This window comes from Etheostoma cragini, chromosome 3, assembly GCF_013103735.1.
Source record: "Etheostoma cragini isolate CJK2018 chromosome 3, CSU_Ecrag_1.0, whole genome shotgun sequence".
NCBI classification, from domain to species: Eukaryota; Metazoa; Chordata; class Actinopteri; order Perciformes; family Percidae; genus Etheostoma; species Etheostoma cragini.
In genome coordinates, this window is record NC_048409.1 from 5,350,205 (window position 1) to 5,369,554 (window position 19,350).

Below are 19,350 nucleotides of genomic sequence, written 5' to 3' on the forward strand. Positions count from 1 at the left end.
GTTTTCCCCAATAAACCCCTGTTGCCTTCCTACCTGGTACACTGCGTTTGGGTCCTCCTTCCGCCCCCACCGCAACACCTTTTAGCTTATGAGTTTTTTGTCTTAAGTTGTTGGACAATGCCTGCATGTAGATATTGTTACCACAGTTGTTTGTGGTAATTGTAGTTTGTAAAATGGGCAGTGGTGGGCTGTCAGGGCCATCAGGGATTTCTCTGCTGGCCCTGTCAAAATCAAAAATATATTTTTTCACAATTAAATTAATTTGTGTCGAAAAATCAATTACTTTTTCAGTACTTTACAATTACATTTCCAGAAAGAATATGGTAGCTTGATTTTCCATGTCATCTAAACGCATCACAGCTCCGTGGACCAGCACTAGTAGGATTGCTAGCCCTTCATTGAAGCTGCCATTCCCCATTTGATTATAACTCTGAGTGACGTGTGTATCAGCCAATCAAATTTTGATCAATAGTGACAGAACGCCCTAGGGGCCCAGCGTTGTGTCTGCGCTAGCCCCCGCTGACGTCATCAAAGCTTGAACCTTTTAGCGGGTTGTGAGTGAACCAGAGTGAACTAGCTGTAGCCGCTGCCTTCACACCTTCTAACCATCCTGTTTCCGATCTCCTTCATTTGCCTTTTTCAAGGCAATTGTTTGGAGAGAAGAAAGAAATAATTTTAAGAGGAAGACCTACACCTGAGCTGGATGAGCCGACCAAGGCACTTCACTGAGGGTAACTACGACCGCTATGACTGGCTAACAGCTAGCACCGAGCAGAACAAGCCTTTTTGCCGGCCGTGTTCGCTTTTTAATATCAGTCAGGGAACATGGAACACCACAGGTTTTAACAGGCTTAATAGCTTCACCGTGGCAGCTAGCAAACATCAGGTATCCGAGCGACACTTCACGACGGTGGGACATTTGAAGACCTTTAGTGAGTCCAGGGTGGATTTGCAACTGGTAGAGCAGCGGAGACGAGAGACAAGCCTGCACGATGACAGTGAGAAAAACCTGTATCCACCAGTGACAGACCATAATTGATTGTAACCTACTGATCATGCTTGTTGATTTTCCGGTTACTGCTTATTTTGTTTTTGCCTTTTGTCTGTTGTCTTCAGACTCTGCTAGATTCAGGAAGTTTTATAAAGAGAGAGATTCAATAAAGAGGGGAATGCACGGGGCCGGCGGCAGCGAAACCAAAACGTGCTTCTTGTCCACCAAATCAAAAGTTATGAAAAGTCAACAGTAAATAAATTGCACCGAAAAAAACAGTACCATTTCTAACTTCTGATTGGGTGGGCAGCTTAAAGCCTGCATCTAATGTTGCCCACTTCCTCGTCTTTTCATCATTATTGTGCTCTGAAACAGACCTGTCCATTGGTTTGTGTCCACTCGCTCTGTAAAATAAGAGATGAGCAGCGCGGCTTCTACAATCAATGCAACAGTTTCAGTTGAGTATAATGGACGCACTTCTGTATTGTGTGTATGCTGCAGACATTTGGCACTGCATCTCTGCTTCTGCCGTAGTTTCAGTTTTCCACCTCCAGTGTGGAAGCTGGCACCCGTTGGGCCACTAATGCACTTCTCTAAACTGCGCTACTGTGCATTGATTTGAATCGTTGACAGTATAATCGTAATAGTTGATAATTTCAGTTCAGGCAGTTAAACCACACAGTGCTTGCCTTTGTAAACAAACATGTATATTGACCATTGAGGCTACTGTATAAGCCTCATGTATTGCTGCCTTACATGCTACAGTACACTCAATGTACAGTATTCATATTTTGACTTTCCCAAATCTATGTAACTCTATTTAAGATGTCAGTTTATACAAATAACATATTAAAGAGTTGAGGTTGCCACAAGGTTGGAGGAGAGAATTGTTTCAACAGAAGATATGTGCAAAACACAGAGTTTAGAATATGTGAACTCTGGAGAAAACAACATTACATAAAACATAAGACATAAGACATAAGTTTTAAGGTAAGAATTCACTAAGGGACAAAGACACACACATTGGAAAAAACTCCCACGTGCACACTTCTATTAGGTGTGATACACTAATTAGCTTCCCCATGGATCTCATTTGTGTTGTTGTATCATCATCCATCATTAATGTTAAACTTTTAACATTAAATTCCCCAGGGGGGCTATGGCATGCAAAGTTCTATTGTTGCATGGAAAGATCTTTTGTTGACCCTGGTACAGCAGTTTGCTTACTGAAATTCTGTGTATCACTAACAATACAAGTTATATGTATTTAAATAATAAATACATTTATTGTTATTAAAACACATTTCAACTTGTCATCTGATACCCCCACCCCCCGCAGTTACTGTGAACTGAATCGCTTAATTTTCAGCCGGGGTCAGATGAGCAGAACACACATGTGCCTCTAATGTAAATTTGTACAAGCAAACTGCAGCCTGACTAGTTAAAATGAGAAATATAATGGTCTTATTTGAAAGACAACATTGGTCTGTGTTTTGATATAACTGACTTGACCTTTCGTGCTTTACATTTACTAGTGCAGTGCCTGTTTGGAATGTGCCGTTTGCTCCGCATGTGGTATTTCTCCAGAACCATTGCACCCAAGATTACTTAAAGAGGAAACCAAAGGGGCCCCGGGTTCAAATCTGCCCTCTTGCCCTTCGCTGCTCCTCTCTTCCTCTATCCCCTTTCCTGTATATCCTCTATCACTATTAAATTAAGTAAAAACGTAAAAGAAATCTTTAAGAAAAAAGAAGGAACCCAAAGCACTATACAATACTACACATGCAAACCCACTGTATAGTACAGACGTACTGTGTACTTCTACTTCAGAGGAAACATTGTACTAGGAAGTGTGTCTCCTACAAAATATTAGTGGGTCATGTGACCTTTAATGTTTCATTTTACCGGTCCAATATTTTTCAATGTTTATTTCACTTAAAAACAATTGATAGGCAGGCTACATAAAGAATAATATTATCAAGGATGTAGATTTATACTATTTTTATTGAAATGTTGGCTACTTGCTACAGTCAGAGAGGCCAAAAAGAATTCAATTAATCCATACAACATTGTGCCGACCTGAATTAAAATAGGCCTATTTTCTATTTGCTAGCCCTAGGAAATAAAAGAATATAAACTAAATTACAAACAAACTGTCTCATAAAGTACCGATTTTAATCAAAATAATTGCAAACAAATGTCTTTCTGCAACTCTGTAAAGGCTGTAAAGTGAAGTCAGTGCATGTGTAAGTTCAGAGTTGTTATGGCTTTTGGGAAGGAACTGTTCTTGAGTCTGTTAGTGTTTGTTTTGAAGCACCTGTAGCACCTTCCTGAGGGCAACAGGTCCAACTGATCAAAGCCGGGTGGTAGCTGTCCTTGATGTGTTCTGCTCTGCTGAGGAAGCGGGAGGTGTATATGTGCATCAGGGAGGGGAGAGGGCAGCCTATCAGCTTTTGTGCTTTCCTTACAACTCTCTGCAGCCTCTCCCTGTCTGCCATGCTGCAGCTACAGTAGGTCAGCAGGCTCTCGATGGACAAGCTGTAGAAGGTCAGCAGCAGGTTGGAGACCAGGTTTGCTTCTTGAGGACCCTCAGGAAGTGTAGCCGCTGCTGGGCCTTCTAGATGGTCGCTGTAATGTTTTCTGTCCAGGAGATGTCAGCGGAGATGAGGATGCAGAGAAACCGGAAGGTGTGGACCCTCTCCACACACTTGCCGTTGATGTACAGGGGGGCTAGATCGGTGCTGTTCTTCCTGAAGTCAAGTTGGTTTTCTTGGTGTTCAGAGCCAGGTTGTTCTCCAAACACAAGGCTGTCAAGTTCAGGACCTCCTCTCTGTAGGCTGCCTCGTCTCCCTTTGAGATGAGTCTGACCACTCTTATGTCGTCATTAAACTTGACGATGAGGCTGTTGTTGTGGACCGGACGGCAGTCATGTGTGTAGAGACAGAACAGGAGAGGGCTCAGCACACAGCCCTGTGGTTTACATTGTGGGGAGCCGGTACTCAACGTGCGAGTGGAAGAGAGGTGGGGGTCGAGTGTCCCCATCTGGGGCCAATTGGTCCTTTATATTGGTCCTTTATCTAGGCACATGTGAGTGGGGGGGAGGTTGAGAGGTACTTCTTTGGTCATGAGAATGTCCAGGATTATTGTATTGAAAGCACTTAAAAGGAGACCCGTGAGCTGCTGCATCTGCTCACGGTACGAGTATTTAACTCGTAATGCCAACAACAACAACGTGGTAGTCTGTAGACTTTGTAAAATGATCACTGAGTCAGGATAACAGCAGCAAAACACCGTAAGTTCTGCTCACCTATGCCTCTCCAGCTTCTCCCGCAGCTCACTGGTATACAGTATGTCCTGCACTGACTTGAGTGAGAGGTAAACTTTGCTGCATCTCCCCCATCTGCAGCACTGTCTTCAATAATTGTGAAACCAGGCCAGATTGTTTCAGATATCTCACGATTTCTTTATAATGTCAGTTATAATGGCCCACGTATTAACCCTTGTGTTATCTTCCCGTAAAATTAAAAATCAACACTTTAGTTGACGCTTTTTATTAATGTTTTCACTTTTTATCACGTTTTTGTCATGTAATGAGATATGAGGGTGGGATAATCTGTGTGCACTATTCAGTGCATAGGCTTACTTTATTAATACCTTGCTGATCAAATATGTCCTAATTAGGGATGAAGGTTATAATTGAACAATAATGAAAATTAATGAAAACAAGGTGGGAAACAACATTGTCGCTAACTGAAATAAAAATAAAAACAAAAAAAGTAATAACTACCTAATGTCTGTTTGCAAAACTAACTAAAATTGAATTAAATGAACTGCTTATTATTAAACGTGCTTAGTTTTGGTCTTTGTCATTGTCTTTCACAAAGCAACATTTTTTATGTCTTTCAGAGTTGACATTTCCATTCCCAAACTGAACATAACATAGACCATGCCCCTCGCCTGGCATCATGGCGGTACTGAAAGTCAAAAGAAAGCGGTAGAGTCCTATCTGATTGTGACTGTGTCATATAAAATCAGAGGCCTTGCTGTAGAAGGTGGTAAAATATGTGGACAGAATTTGAAAGTTCATGGATGTATGGGTACAGGGCCAGGCAGCATGACGGAGACAACCGTAGGACAGAGAACACTTCACCGCTTTCACCGATGACCTGACAGCTGCTGGTTAGTAAATACACAGGAACACAAAAATTGGGAGGAAGCGTGGGTTGTGTATTGATACTGGGATGTCTATAAAACTGTGTGAGTCAATTTACTTAAAGTCAGATAATTAATACAGAGAAAGTCAGATAATTAATACAGAGAAGGTCAGATAATTAATACAGAGAAAGTCACATAATACCAGAGAAAGTCAGAGAAAGTCACTCCTATTTAGTTTTTAACTGTCTATTCATGTGTTTTATCGGTTTTTGATGCTTATGATTTTTAACTGTTTGTACTTGTGTTTTATCTGTTTAACTGATTTTATGTAAAGCACTTTGAATTGCCCTGTTGCTGAAATGTGCTATAGAAATAAAGCGGCCTTGCCTTGCCTTGCCTTGCCTAAAAACGTTTGCCACTTTACTCAAACCAAAGTTCAAAACACCTGTTCATATACTGTATCTCTTTTGTCTTCTGTCTTATGTCTTTTGTCTTATGTCCACCGGCAATTTAGGTTTTTCCTGGCACATGTCACTTATACATTTTGCACTTACTGCAGCGTCTTGTGTAGACTGTTTACAAATTTGTGCTCATTATATGTACATTTTCTGTTCTGGAGTTATTTTTGAATACTTTTTAATTAAATACTTCTAAAATTGTGTGATGTTTTGTTGTTGTAAAAAAGGTCAGAAAAAGTATTGTGTACTTTTTTTCTGACCTTTTTTAATCTTGCCCCTGACAAATAACCAGGCAGGTAATCACATACAGGAAGTCCACAGTGCAGCCGGATATTTTGCCAAAATAAACATATTTTAAAATAAAACAGCTAGGTTCATGGTGAAAATAGAATAGAATGATAAATAGAATATTACGTAGAAATACGCATCCAGTATGAATAGCCAGGGGCAGGAGGATACCATGTCAAACATTTTATTTTTCTGTACTTTAATTGGGACACATCACATTAGCCAGTTAGAAGAAATTGTTTTTCTATGCTTTCTACTCCGTCTGTGCACCATATATTTGTATGCCTCCGCGCCGGCGAAGGCCGTAGCAAGATGCATAACATTTTCAGATTTTCTGTCCGTCTATTTGTATGTCCAAACGAATGTCCCATTTCTGTGAATTAATATGTCATCATATGAGCTACGCTTCGTGGATGCTTGCTTATCCCCTTGGTGAGATGTTGGAGTCACACTAGGTTTGTCTTCATTCAGAAACAAGGTAATGAATTTGGCGAGGTACGTGTGACGTCAACCCGTTCTCACTCCCACTCGGTAAGTGGCTCTCAGAATCACCTACTGATACAAAGTCTGGCACGTGGGACTGCTGTGATTGCTTGAAGTCACTGGAAGCTCTGGTTATTGGTCAAATTTGCGGACAATTTGCGGTGATTGGTCATAATTGCGTGTTGCACCAAAATCACGGTGATTGGTAAATTTGCAAGAAATGGCACGATCGCGAAATTGGAAAATCCTGAAAGAACTGATTGGCATATCAGTTACTTATAGCTGAAATATAACTTGAATTGCTTCCGCAAACTTTCTCTCATGTCTTTAGCTCTCAAGCAGTATATAAGTGGATTAATCATGGGGGGACCAAGGCTATACAGCATAATAATTACTATTCGTACATCATCACTAAATCTAATGCCGAAGCCATTGCTGGCTAAATAAACACAACATCTGGGTAAATAATAGAGTGAGATTATAATCAGTTGAGGACTGCAAGTGGACAGAGATTTTATACGACTTTGGAAATTTGCTATCTTAAATACAGCTATAATTATAGAGCAATATGAAAACAGTATGAATGCCAGAGGTCCCAATAACACAACCATTGCCAACGCTAAAGCAGTGACACCATAAGGAGTCCTGTCAATGCATGCCAGGGTTGTTATACCAATATGATCACAGTAGCAGTTTTTGATAGTGTTTGAAGCACAGTAAGGCAGAGGATATGCTCTAATAACCAACGTTAAATTGGATGCAGAGGCAGTTACCCATGCTGTAATACTTAGAATGAGGATAGTGGAGTTTTTAAGAACAAGGGAATATCGGAGAGGATGGCAGATTGCCAAATACCTATCCAAAGCCATCAGAAAGAGAACAAAAGAATTCACCGTGCCAAGATAATGAACAAAGAACATTTGGACAAAGCATGCAATGAACGAAATGTTCCCTGATTGAAACCAATACCTACTAATGATCTTAGGTAAAGTGACTGTGCTTAAGAGAATGTCACATGAACTTAGATTTAGAATGATATAATACATTGGCTTATGAAGGTTGCGGTCGGTTACAAATAAAAAAAAAACTGTGACATTGCCTGCCACAGTTAAGAAATAGACTAAGAACAGTACTGCTGAGACAAGTCCTTGGTACTCTGGATGAAGTCCAGGGAATCCAGTGAGGATAAATTCAGTGACAATGCTTTGATTCCCCCCCAACATGATGGAGTACAAATTTCCTGAAAAGACTGAAAAGAAACATAAAACATTTTAACATCATATCATCATCATCATCATATCAAACATTTAAACAAAAGCAAAGCAGCAACACCTCATACACTGTCAATCATTTGTTTACAATTACTGGTTTGCAATAAAATAGGATTAATAAAACAAAGTGTGAGTAATTATTGTTATTATCAGACTTTAATCAAACGAAGTTGATCCATTTCTACCACTCAACCTTTTACACCTACATGTTGGTGAAGACTTTCAGATGCAGAGAATGAATCAAATAATTTATCAAGAGGCTAAGATGGTGCGAAAATAAGATCTTATTCTAATGAAAAGATCTGAAGTACTTCTACAAGAAAAACTGAACTTAGTGCGCAGTTACAAGTTATTATGAAGATTACTGAAACCACTCCCTCCAGTAGACAACCCACACCTGCTTGTGATGAAGGTCAATGTCCCATCCTTTTTTATTCTCTGTGGATCACTAACAATCACTCACATAAATCTCTCTTAGCCTCTCAAGCAGAAATACATCAATCAGTTACTGCGAAGATAAAAAAGTAAGACACAAAACTTTTACTGTATTTCCGGTAGGTGTTAATGTCTGACTTTTTTTAATTAACATAGTAATTAACATTAAATTGGTCAGTGTGTGTGTGGTAGGGATACTGCTATGCCATCTATGCATAGCGAGGAACTCGTGAGGGTTAATTGGAAGAGCCATTAATTTAATAATGCTATTGAATTATAAATCCCACATGAGTAAACAGTTGCACTTGAACAAAACCCAAATGTGCACCTAAATTGTTACTGAGGAGGGAGTGTTACTATCCCCAGTGTTTAATAGTGGTCTCTCAGCACATAGCACCTGTTTAATCTAAGTTCATGATGTCTCTACAGCATAACATAACAAGCAAATGATGAACATGAAATTTTGAAGCCGTCTTAAGTTGTTGGACAATGCTTGCATGTAGATATTGTTGCTACAGTTGTTTGTGGTACTTGTAGTTTGTATCATTGGTAATGTAATTACATATATAATATAATAATACAAGTAGCAGTGTAATTAATGATGTAGTTGTAGTAGTACGTGGCAGAAGCTTTATCTACATAAATGTTAAAAACCTGTATCCAGTTTTCTAAAACAAGTATTTTTAAAGGTGTAAGCAACAGCACAAAAGTAATTTAGGATGCAATGGAAGGCCACCTTAAAAAGTAAAAATTACTTGAAGAGTGGATTAATTTTAGCCTGTAATTAGGCTGAATCTCATTTCTTTATCTTACCCCTACCCCTTACCCCTACGTCTTGCGCGTTCACGTGAGACCTAGTGCTCTCCCAATACTTTTTTTGATCGAAAGGTAAAGGGTGTGTGGCCCTAGGAACCATAGACAGTTAATGAAAAAATCAAGGGAGAACGCCAGCTTACTTGAAATCGAGGGGTAGCGATGTACATAACGCAACAGGCACCAATGGCTGCTGCAACGACCAGAGAGACGCATAAATGTAAGTATTTTTGACTTAAATATTTGATTTAAAAATTACGACAGTCTTGTTTTGTGGTCTATACAGTCCTGTGCATATATACTTGCAACCAGTTTCTTAACTGAAACTTTTTAAAATTGCTAGCTTGCTAGTTAATAATGGCTCTGTAACATAATTTTATGGAACGTTTTTGCCAGTTATGTTTAATTTATTGAGCAACAAAGACAGATTTTTTTTAACAAACTGTTTTTCTGGACTTTAATGACATTCAAAACGGTGATAACTGAAACAGATATACAACACACAGTGTGTGTATAAACATATGTATTGCAAACAGACCTAAGTACTACACAGATATGAAAACCTGCCTCTGCACCACCAAAGTGAACATAAAATAACTATAAAACTTCATATGACAATGTTGTCAAACCCACACAATGGACAGACAGAGACAGCATCTTGGAATCTTGTGATCAATACTGTATGGTGATGGAACCAAGTGGTGTCCAATTTCATAGGGGTATGTTTTCACTAGAGCTGGGCAGCGATTAAAATTTTAATGGGGAAATTATGCGATTAATCGCAATTAATTGCAAAAGGAAATAATGAATTCAAAAGTGTATATAGTGAATTTGTTTTTTAAAATGTTCTGCCATATGGACAAAAGTGCCGTAACATTTGTTCTGCAAAAACTTACCAGCATTTTGTTTATAAAGTAGCAGTTAAATCAAATATTTAGTGTACATCTCAACTTAAACAATGTGTTATCATGTCTAGAGATGAATTCCATCTGGTTGGAACGGGTTGCATAAGCGACTCCTTCTTATTTACACGTTCTTCTGTTGTTGCTCTAACTCTGCAGCACTTGGTGGACTGGATTTAGAGTGCCCCATAACTTTTCTGCACTTTGCAAGGACACTGTCAAACGCGCTGTTAAGCAGAGACACTAAGGGACACTGTCCAACGTACTGTTAAGCAGAGACACTGTGACAGAACGCTGGAGACCGTGCAGAAAGCAGGGGAAATGATTAGAAGGCAGAAGGCTCGAGCAGCGATCAGATTTTGTATCTATTCGTACTATCTGTGCAACTTCAATAAAGTGTCCCGCGCTTGTCTCAGCATAATGTCTCTCCTCTGTTTTCATTCCACTCAGAGCATGTGAATACAGTGCCCACTTTTCATCGGCATATCACTCTGTCACTCCGAGATAATTCTGGTTACCCAGTGAGTCCAGTAGTCCCCAGTGAGTCCAGTAGTCCCTAGGGTGCACGTTTTAGCGTCGCTTTTGCAGTCCGCTCCTTTTCATACAACTTGTGTATTCTTCTTGTGATGGTGCGTGTTGAGGGAATCTCATACCTGCCGTCGTTGCGAGTCTCAGACCGATGATTTCTTAGCGTTTCTTGCCTTTGTTTATCTCTACTTACCCACACGCTGCATCTAACGTAGTCTGCCAAAGCCTCACGCCACTGTGTGTTTCGTTGAATGATTTGCTGGTATTAACTGTCAAGGTGACATTTCAGACTGGAAGTACTCCGGTGATACAAAAATTCAACTTTGCAGTATTTACAAAGCCTGTTAGCAACACATTTTTACAATAATAAAGAAATAATAAAAACTGTTAGGGGCGGCTGTGGCTCAGTGGTAGAGCGGTTGTCTGCCAATCGGAAGGTTGTGAATGTGTGTGAGTGTTTATCTGATGAGCAGGTGGCACCTTGTATGGCAGCCTCGGCCACAGTGCATGAATGTGTGTGAATGGTGAATGTATCCTGTATGATGTAAAAGCGCTTTGAGTAGTCGTTAGGACTAGAAAAGCGCTATATAAATACAGCACATTTACATTGCTTTAACACGCGCTAAAAAAGAATTCGGCATTAATTAATTAATTAGTAAACGCGTTAACTTGCCCAGTCCAAGTTTTCACCTCTACCCCCTACCCCTTGGTTTCAGGGGCCAAGGGGTAGGGGTAAGGGGTAAGGGGTAGGAGTAAGATGGAGAAATGGGATTCAGCCTTAGTCTATGACAACTGTCAATTCAGTTCCAGATTCTTGTCATCATCATGGAGCCTTGAGTGGTCATGAAACAGCAGCCCTACATCACCAGTAGGAATCTGAGGTATGAGGGTGTTTAAATAAACTGACTTTGCTATTTTTTATTTACTTTTGTCTAGACAAAATAAGTAAAATGAAGACTAATTGGTGTTGTTGTACATTGGAGGCAGGGATTTGTTATTACTTTTTCTTAGGTAGGGGTGTTGAAATTTATCATTGCATCCATGCATCGCCATGCGGACGTGGATGATTCTGCATCAAACCAGTGGCAGACCATAATAGATTGTAGCCTACTGATCATACTTTTTTTTCCAGTTGCTTCTAATTAGTTTTTTCCTTTTTCTGTTGTCTTCAGACTCTGGAAACTGGCACCCGTTGGGCCACTAATGCACTTCTCTAAACTTTGCTACTAACTGCCCGAGTTGTCCGCTTAGTTTTTCTACCAGCCCACCCTAATTTAGCAGGCTAGAACCGGCCCTGGGAGTTCATATCGGACTGCTTGAATTTGTTGATGAAAACCAAGTGTAGTAATATATAATAATATTGAGGAGGGGATACATCACTTTAAATTGTTGACAGGATAATTGTAATCAAATCAACTCAAAGATTCACACCCCTAATATACACTCAATAAAATGAAAATCAACTTAATAAAATAATTGATAATCTGAGTTCAGGCGGTTAAACCACACAGTGCTTGCTAAAATTAACAAACATGTAATTTGACCAGTGAGGCTACTGTATAAGCCTCATGTATTGCTGCCACAAAGGCTACAGTGCACTCAATGTACAGCATTCATATTTTGACTTTCCTAAATCTATGTAACTCTATTTAAGATGTCAGTTTATACAAATAACATATTGAAGAGTTGAAGTTGTCACAAAGTTGGAGGAGAGAATTGTTTCAACAGAAGATATGTGCAAAACACAGTGTTTGGAATATGTGAACTCTGGGGAAAACAACATTACATAAGACTGTTTTGAGATAAGAATTAACTAAGGCACAAAGACACACATGTAGGAATACACTCTCACGTGCAGACACTCTCACTTTTGTTACGTGTGATACACTAACTAGCATCCCCATGGATCTCATTTGTTTTGGTCATCATCCATCATTAATGTTAAACTTTTAACGTTATTCACATGATCAGCTGGAAGGAGATGGCGGCTTGAGGCCAAGCTCCTAGCCCAACTTTTTACCACTAAATGCTCGATATAGTTACCTAGGCAGAATTGCAAGGAAAGGCAAAGTACAAAGTAGCAATACTGAGACTATTGCAGAGGCAGTACTGGAGAAACACAAAAGCTACCTCGAACCACGCTTTTCTCAGATTCCACAGGTGGGGATCGACAACAATAAGAAGCTAACTGCTATCCATGCTCAACTAACATCTCTGAATGCAAGCCTTGGCCTTCTCAGGTCGGACATGAATGTCCTAAAGATTACCTTGGAAAATAACTCAAGTATTCTAGACAGCCATGGCCACACTTTTTGTGAGATGGAGGGAAAAGCAAGCAGACCTGGAGGACAGAAACCGAAGATGAAACATCCGCATTGTCGGGCTGAAAGAGAAAGGTGCTAATTCTATCCAGTATCTCTCACAGTCGCCTAAGTGGCTCCCAAATCTAGCAGATGTTGAGATTGAGATTATGGGGACCCACCAAATGTACCATGATAGCCCAAAGAAGAACAACACTACCAGTTGCACATTGATTTTCAACGTGGTTCGTTACACAACCAGGCAGACGATTCTACAAGCTACGCGGAAATCCCTGCTCGTCATTGAGGGCTGGAAAATTCCCTTCTCCCCGGATTGCAGCAACTACACGATAAAAACACGCCAGGGTTTTTATCAAGCCATGGATTCAGCACAGGTCAAGGGTCTGGATTTTTTCCTGCTTTATTCAGCAATGCAGAAGATCAGGCAAGGCACCCAGTGGTACAGAGCTTTCACAGGACTATGTGAACTGGGCTGCGCCACGTTCTCCTGCTGCTGCAGCTGGGAGAGCCAACACTTTGGATTCTGTCATGGAGGTCTACCATGGAGGAGGATCAGGACTGAAACAACTGCCTGATGAACATGGATCGTTGGTTTGTCGTGTTCTCTTAATGTGTCCATTAGTCAAGAAGGAAATAGACAACATTCTGAAACAAAAGTCTAAATAAAAACATTGTATCAGACATGTTATTTCAATCTGTATGTATATAAGGTTACTTTGGATTAATCCCAATGTGACAGCTGGTTAAATCAACTAGCTTGCACAAATCGATTCCTATTGAAGAATTAAGTGTGGCAGTACAGAATATGCAAAAGGAAAATCACTGGGCTTTAATGGAATTCCCCCTGACTTTTATGCAACTTTTTGAGAAGAGTTGGGCACTTTCCTTCTTGACATGATTGTCTTCTCTATTGTAAAGGGTGAATTCCCAACACAGCCTTAATTTCCTTGCTTTTCCCTTTCCTTAAAAAGGATAGGATTCTTCAGAGCGATTGACCTCTATGTCTCCTTAACACTGACATTAAAATCTCTGCAAAGCTCCTCGCCCGTCATTTGGAGTCTCATATGGCAAAATTAGTGAACTCCGACCAAACAGGATATATCAAAACTCCTAAAAACGGATATTAGACGCCTTCTCCACATTGTTGATGTGGCAGAGGACAGTAAGACCTCAATGTCACTTATCTCTCTTGACGCAATGAAAGCCTTTGACAGACTTGAGTGATCATTTTCATGGTCAGTCTTAGAGGTGATGGGCTTTGGTAACACTTTCATTGATACGATTAAAGTTTTGTTTTCTAATCCCTGATGATGTTTAAGTCTTTTTAGCCTTCCGTTTGAAGAAATAAATTAATACAAACTACAATAAAAACAAACAAGCCTCTGCCTTCCCTAAGGCGACTTTGCTGCGCTGTTTTGATGTGGTTCTGCAGAAGAACGGCAAGGATTCAGGTCTATTCTTCTTGTCTGCTACAGATCCACTCATGACAACGTAGCTGATTCTGCCTCCCTGCTTCTTCACTTAGAATTCTAATTGGCTTAAGATAGCCGGATACTAGCATAAATTTCCTGGACTCAGTATCCAATGTGATTGGACAATGAGTCTGCCCAATGAAAGGTTTTCATTCTCGTGAGCCATAAAACCTGTCTGGTAAACTCCACTGTTGCCTGTAAGCTAAACGCTGTCTGAATGAGTTGAGAACCAGGCAACAACTGGTCCATTGTTGGTTATGATTTACAATGTTGTGAATGACCTCATGCTTTGAGAAGAGTTTTTTCATCAATTTCTTTACTCTTGGTATGTTTTGAATATGTCTCTGCAGAATGCCTCAATCAACATAACTGAATTTATAATAACTGGTTTTGACACAACCGAAAGACCTATTTTAGTTGGTGTGGTTATATTAATAACCTACGTTCTGGCTGTTTCAGCCAACATACTTAACATCCTCTTCATTATTTGTGACAAGAGATTGCACAAACCAATGTATATTCTGATTTGCAACCTTGCTGTTGTTGATATTTTGTTCACCTCCAGCTGTCCAACAATGATTGGGGTTTTAGTTGCCGGGGTTAGTACTATATCTTATGTGCCATGCTTAATTCAGATGTATGTTTATCACTTGGGAATGGTAATGGAGATGTTTACCTTATCGGTTATGGCACTTGATCGCTTGATTGCTTTTAACTATCCCTTTCATTACCACAGTTATTTAACAAATGTGCGCATTCTTGTCCTTACTTGTATCCTGTGGATTTTTGTCTGTGGTGTGGTGGGTATACTGCCTGCAAATATGGTTCGTCTCCCTCACTGTGACTCAAAGCTTAAATACACATTCTGTGAGTATGCTGCCCTAATACGAACTACTTGTATTGACCCCAATAACCGTTTCAATCTGGTTTCCATCGTATCATTTTGTATGTTATTTGTCACTTTCTTTTTTATTTGCCTGACATACTTTTGGATAATAATCTTTGTGAAAATATCCTCAAATAGTGACAAAATTAAAATGAGCAGCACTTGTTTGAGTCACTTAATCGTGGTATCATTTTATTACTGTCCTTTATTTATCACCATTGTTTTCACCAGACTAGGCGTAGTATTAAATCTTGAGACTCGCCAGGGTTTAACGATCGGTTCCATCGTTGTTCACCCTCTTTTAAATCCTTTGGTGTACTGTCTTAGGACAAAAGAAATACAATTTAAGATAATTAGGATATTCAAAAAAGTTTAGACATCTCAGTAGATTCTTGTAAACTGTTAATTTATTATAAAAGGTGCATTCTTTTATTGGCAAAGTATCATGCTAAAATGATTTAATATATTTATCCATGCTTTTTGTAAACTTTGCCTGCTTAGTATGAGAGAAAGTATGTGGGACCCAACTGCTGTGAAAGACATTTCAGCAATTTTGTTAATGTAGGTGTAATTTGTCGAGGGTTTACAGGAAGTGGGGGGAAGAACGCACAAATCCAGCAAACAGTAATGCTGACATGTTAAACTATTAATAATGTTTGGCTGACATGTTATACAAATAATAATGTTTGGGTGGTGAATAAAGATTACTTAATCCCAAGTAAATGTTCAATTCTTTGTCTGTTAAAGTTAATGTCCTACTTTATGCCTCATTCATTTCCCAAGAATGGAATTATGACTATAACTACGTAGCAGTCTGTTATTGAAACAAAAAATTACAGGTAAAACACTTATTTTAAATTACTTTAACTGATCATAGATTAAGTATTATTATTCAAAAGGGTTAGGGTCAAATGTTTTTTAATAAATAATTTTAATTGTTATACATGTAGAAATAGAGATGTTTTGCTGATTAAATCCAGCTCTGTGTCTGGTAGTATGTGCGGTGGTGTTCAGGTGAACCGTGTATGACTTTGCTCCGTGGCCGAAGCGCACGAGGCTCTGATCACCCAAAATGACGCAAAATACATCACAGTGTTCTGCTGAGATCAGGAAATTTCAACATCAAATCCGAAATAAAGACGTGTAAGCCAATATCTTTCAGGTGGCTAGCAAACATAAAGATCATATTTATTAATGTTTATTACTTTTGCCCTTATCAAGGAAGTGCAGTTGACCAACCACTGAAACTGAAGACATTATTTACCATTACTGAACTTGATATTTGTTGATTAGGAGTCTATGACCAAAAGTAAAAAAAGTTATCGCTTGAGTGAGATAATTCAGTGCCATTTCTATTTATTTATTTTTTATGGCTACTAAAGTGTTTTATGCTCTTTAATTTATAATATTAATATAAAATGTAACTAAGGCAAACCCCTCTAACTTTCACAAGCTCACTTGTCTGTCACTGTAACTTTCCACAAAAAAACAGTAGCTGTTTACGGCACTGTGTCACCAAATCCTTTGAGGTTCATTACTGAGGTTGAGTACAGAGGATTGTCACTCCAGAGGGCTGAGAGTGACACATCTTTCCTATGAACAATTCGTAAACAAAGAAGTCATTAACCTAACGAGCAAAGTTAAAGAAAGAAACAGTAACCAAGCATCGGTAACCATCACACAATGTTAGGAACACAGTTACGTGGAAGAGATCCTCTGATAGGAAATGATATGCTCACAGCCAACTAATCAGATGTTGATGAATATTATTAGAACCAAATTTGGATTGGTTTCCAAAGGTTCCAAACACAATTGTGTTAGCCAAATGTCCTACAACAAAAACTATGAAAAATCAAAAAAAACGTTTACATTATGATTAAGGAGACATCAAACAGAAAGGACATTTGAAACAAGAAAAGCGATGTTATTAAAGTATTAGAGTCTTTTTAGTGACTTCCTAAAAAAGGCACTGTCACATCTATAGTTTGGTAGACTCAGTTTAATTTAACATTATTGCATTTTTCCTCAGGTTTGGTATGCGTTTGTAACTTGCACCAAACATCATAAACAAATGTCACACGCTTGAAACGGTCGCTTTATATGACAGCTGAAAACAGCGAGTGAGAGAGAGGGTGGGCCTGACAAGAGAGACATGCTGATGTGTTGTCACACAGACAACAAGCAGACAACATGTATGGTCATAATAGGTCAGGGGTTTGAAAGTCATCATCCCTTAAATCAAATACAAGTCTACAAATTGTGTGCAAAAATGAAATTAAAGGCTGGAAAATGCAATGTTGCTTCACCTCACATATTTGGGTTGGATTGCATACAACTGAAGTCGGAATAAATACAACCAACTAAATTTATTCATAGCTTCAATATTTCTTTTGTTCAACATGTTTGACACATCACTAGCCTTGTGCTCGGTTTTGTGCCTTGTGGAACACCCAGATTTTGCACCTGTGCCTTGACAAGCTCCAGTGTGCACTTTTACAGCCTTTCAAACCAAGTTTTAGGAAACAACATGTCTTATATCCTCTAGCCCTGCCATTAGTTCAAAGTTTACAATTTTGACACAATTATGTCAGGATCTCAGGAGAGCAATATTATCTTAACATTACCTCAGCTTGGACCTCGTTTGTCCCATTCTAAGGAATGCAATATTTTAGGGAAATCTTAAGGGAATTTGGAAAAATTTGGCACAATCATACACTTAGACTCAAGAATAAACAGATTTGATTATTATTTGGGGGTCAAAGGTTAACATCACTGTAGTCTCACATTTCCCCCATTTGCACCATACAAACCTGTACATCATGCTTTGGGTTGGTTACATTTCTTTAAACCAATCACAATCTTCTTGGGTAACGCAAGTACTATACAATGAAGAATATACAATATTAAATTAACTGTTGATAAAATACTGTAGCGTGAGCTATTATTATTTTTAGCCGGATACATAGTTAAACGCAATTTGCTCTTCCTGATGTATCGCTGTGTGTATACTTCGTCCAAAGTAAATTTCCACCAATCGCCCCCAATAATCCCAGTTAGACAGGGTTATTCATGTGGTAAATTTTCACAATCATTCCATAAAAGAACCAAGCAGACCTGCTTTGTTTCAAAATTCTACATTTCTTCATAAACTTGCCTTTTTCAGCATGCGTGCTGGGTCAAGGTTTTTTTTTCCAAAGGGAACAAGAGACCATGGCAACACACAGATAACAGAAGGCAAGGGACATGCATTCGAATATTCAGTGTTGTTGATCGGTCATCCCAAAGCATGTATTTTGCCATTAATCAAACATTCTTATGACCACATTGCACATTAATGTATAATAGGATAAAATTTGAAAGTGATGACATTTTATATCAAAACTTCACTGTCCCATCACAATGTTCTGAAAAAACACTTTTCTGGCCATTATTCAACACCATATCTTGGGAACAGAAGAGGAGACATTTGAATACTTTATTGATGACCGTGATCTTAAAACTGTGTTGATTGTGTCATAATTCATGATTGACTGACACACTGATTGGATGCATTATTGCTGTATGGTCACCACAAATCAGGCACATTCATTAATCAATTGCTGGATTACATTATTTGCTTCTTCTGCATGAATGATAACAGGTCAAAAAAAGCCTGGTAGACAGTGAAATGTTACACTGTAGGTTGATATGAACTGTGTAGAATAAAGTATGACGTATTTACACGGTGATTATAATATTGGTGTGCAATATCATATTTGACCACAGTGTGGAGACAAAGAACAAATTGGAGCCAGCCTCTGTTTCAGCTCTCTCTCTCTCTCTCCCTCTTTTCACTTTTCCCCTACACTTTTGTATTTGTACAATTCCTCTCAGTATGAATAGTTTTATTTATCTTATTTCATCTCAACAATGGGACCCATATTGCACCCCGGTGGTTAACTTCCAGTACTTCCCTTTTATCCTGATTCCCATTTGTTGCAGATTTGCACAGATGAACTGTACATAACCATAATAGCGTAATATGAAATATACGGAGTCTTTGGGGATTAGACTCCATCATTCAAAATATTTTAAAGGGGTAGTACCAGCAAAACATAATCCCCCCCGACGGAGCCTAGTGGTGGAGGAGAAGAAACGCGAAGACCAAATGAAGGAACTCTTGCCCGGAAAGGGACTCAGGTTGCCATGGGTGATGATGACCAGAAGTGGAAGGGGAGGATGAAGGTTGCACGTTTGCCTGAAAAGACAGCTGATAGCATGAGAGAAGACATTTAAAGCAGGATGTTGCTCTGTGATTGGATCATGAACTTCGTGGCCAATTTTGGTTGGTTTATTGAAAAGTGATCG

The 19,350-nt window shown here is 39.1% G+C and overlaps 2 protein-coding genes across 2 annotated transcripts; one reads left to right on the forward strand and one right to left on the reverse strand.

Moving 5' to 3' along the window:
- Window positions 1–6,647: 6,647 nt before the first annotated feature.
- LOC117942284 (olfactory receptor 52Z1-like) lies at window positions 6,648–7,598 on the reverse strand. The gene has a single exon (XM_034867680.1). It carries the CDS (start codon window positions 7,596–7,598, stop codon window positions 6,648–6,650), a length of 951 nt encoding a protein of 316 aa, XP_034723571.1.
- A 7,325-nt stretch (window positions 7,599–14,923) lies between these two features.
- Window positions 14,924–15,379, forward strand: LOC117942285 (olfactory receptor 8H2-like). Its single transcript, XM_034867681.1, has one exon. The coding sequence runs from the start codon at window positions 14,939–14,941 to the stop codon at window positions 15,377–15,379; it is 441 nt and encodes a 146-aa protein (XP_034723572.1). The 5' UTR covers window positions 14,924–14,938.
- The last annotated feature ends 3,971 nt before the right edge of the window (window positions 15,380–19,350 follow it).